Below are 591 nucleotides of genomic sequence, written 5' to 3'. Positions count from 1 at the left end.
AAAACTTGGAGGGAGCCAAAACCCCGACGGAGCCGAAACCTTGGTGAAGCTAAAACTTCGATGGAGCCAAACTTCGATGGAGTCAAAACCCTGATGGAGCCAAAACCTTGGTGGAGCCAAAACCTCGACGGAGCCAAACTCTTCTCCATGATGCCGGCTGAGGCGGGGAGGGAGGAGACGCTTCAGGAACAGCGTGGACGTCCCCTTCAGACGGATGTTGAAGTTGTTTGGAGAATCTGCAGCTTGCATCTGACTTTCTAGAGCTGTAAGGAACAAAGGGACCGGCTCGTCTCGGTGTCACGTGGAGAAACCCAAGACAGGAGCAACGGCCGCAGCCGCTCCCGAGCAAGACTTCCCCCTCCCCCGCCGCGCCCCCGGCACGGCTTTACCTCGCCGGCTATTTTAGGCATTCAGCGGAGTGGTGGGGTTTACCCTTCAGGGAGCAAACCATGTGAAACCTTTGGGTTCGGGAGGACGTTGCAGGCAAATCTTTGGCATGCCAGAAATGCCTTTGCGGCTCTCGCTCCCCGCGGCGGACGCAGGACACGACGACTTTTTATCCTTTCACCATTCTCTACGGCCATTTTCTTT

At 56.3% G+C, this 591-nt stretch overlaps 1 protein-coding gene across 1 annotated transcript in view; it reads left to right on the top strand.

Moving 5' to 3' along the window:
* LOC103895475 (zinc finger protein 850) overlaps nucleotides 1–591 on the top strand; it is a gene marked incomplete at both ends in the record, with an annotated part of 29,788 nt that overhangs the window by 2,412 nt on the left and 26,785 nt on the right. Inside the window, one exon of the mRNA XM_019470953.1 lies at nucleotides 415–421. Coding sequence (XP_019326498.1) covers nucleotides 415–421 — 7 coding nt within the window. The remainder of the gene's footprint in view (nucleotides 1–414; nucleotides 422–591) is intronic.

Source organism: Aptenodytes forsteri, unplaced genomic scaffold (genome assembly GCF_000699145.1).
Source record: "Aptenodytes forsteri isolate BGI_AS27 unplaced genomic scaffold, ASM69914v1 Scaffold337, whole genome shotgun sequence".
In the NCBI taxonomy this organism is placed as follows: Eukaryota; Metazoa; Chordata; class Aves; order Sphenisciformes; family Spheniscidae; genus Aptenodytes; species Aptenodytes forsteri.
This window is presented reverse-complemented; position numbering and strand designations above follow the sequence as displayed.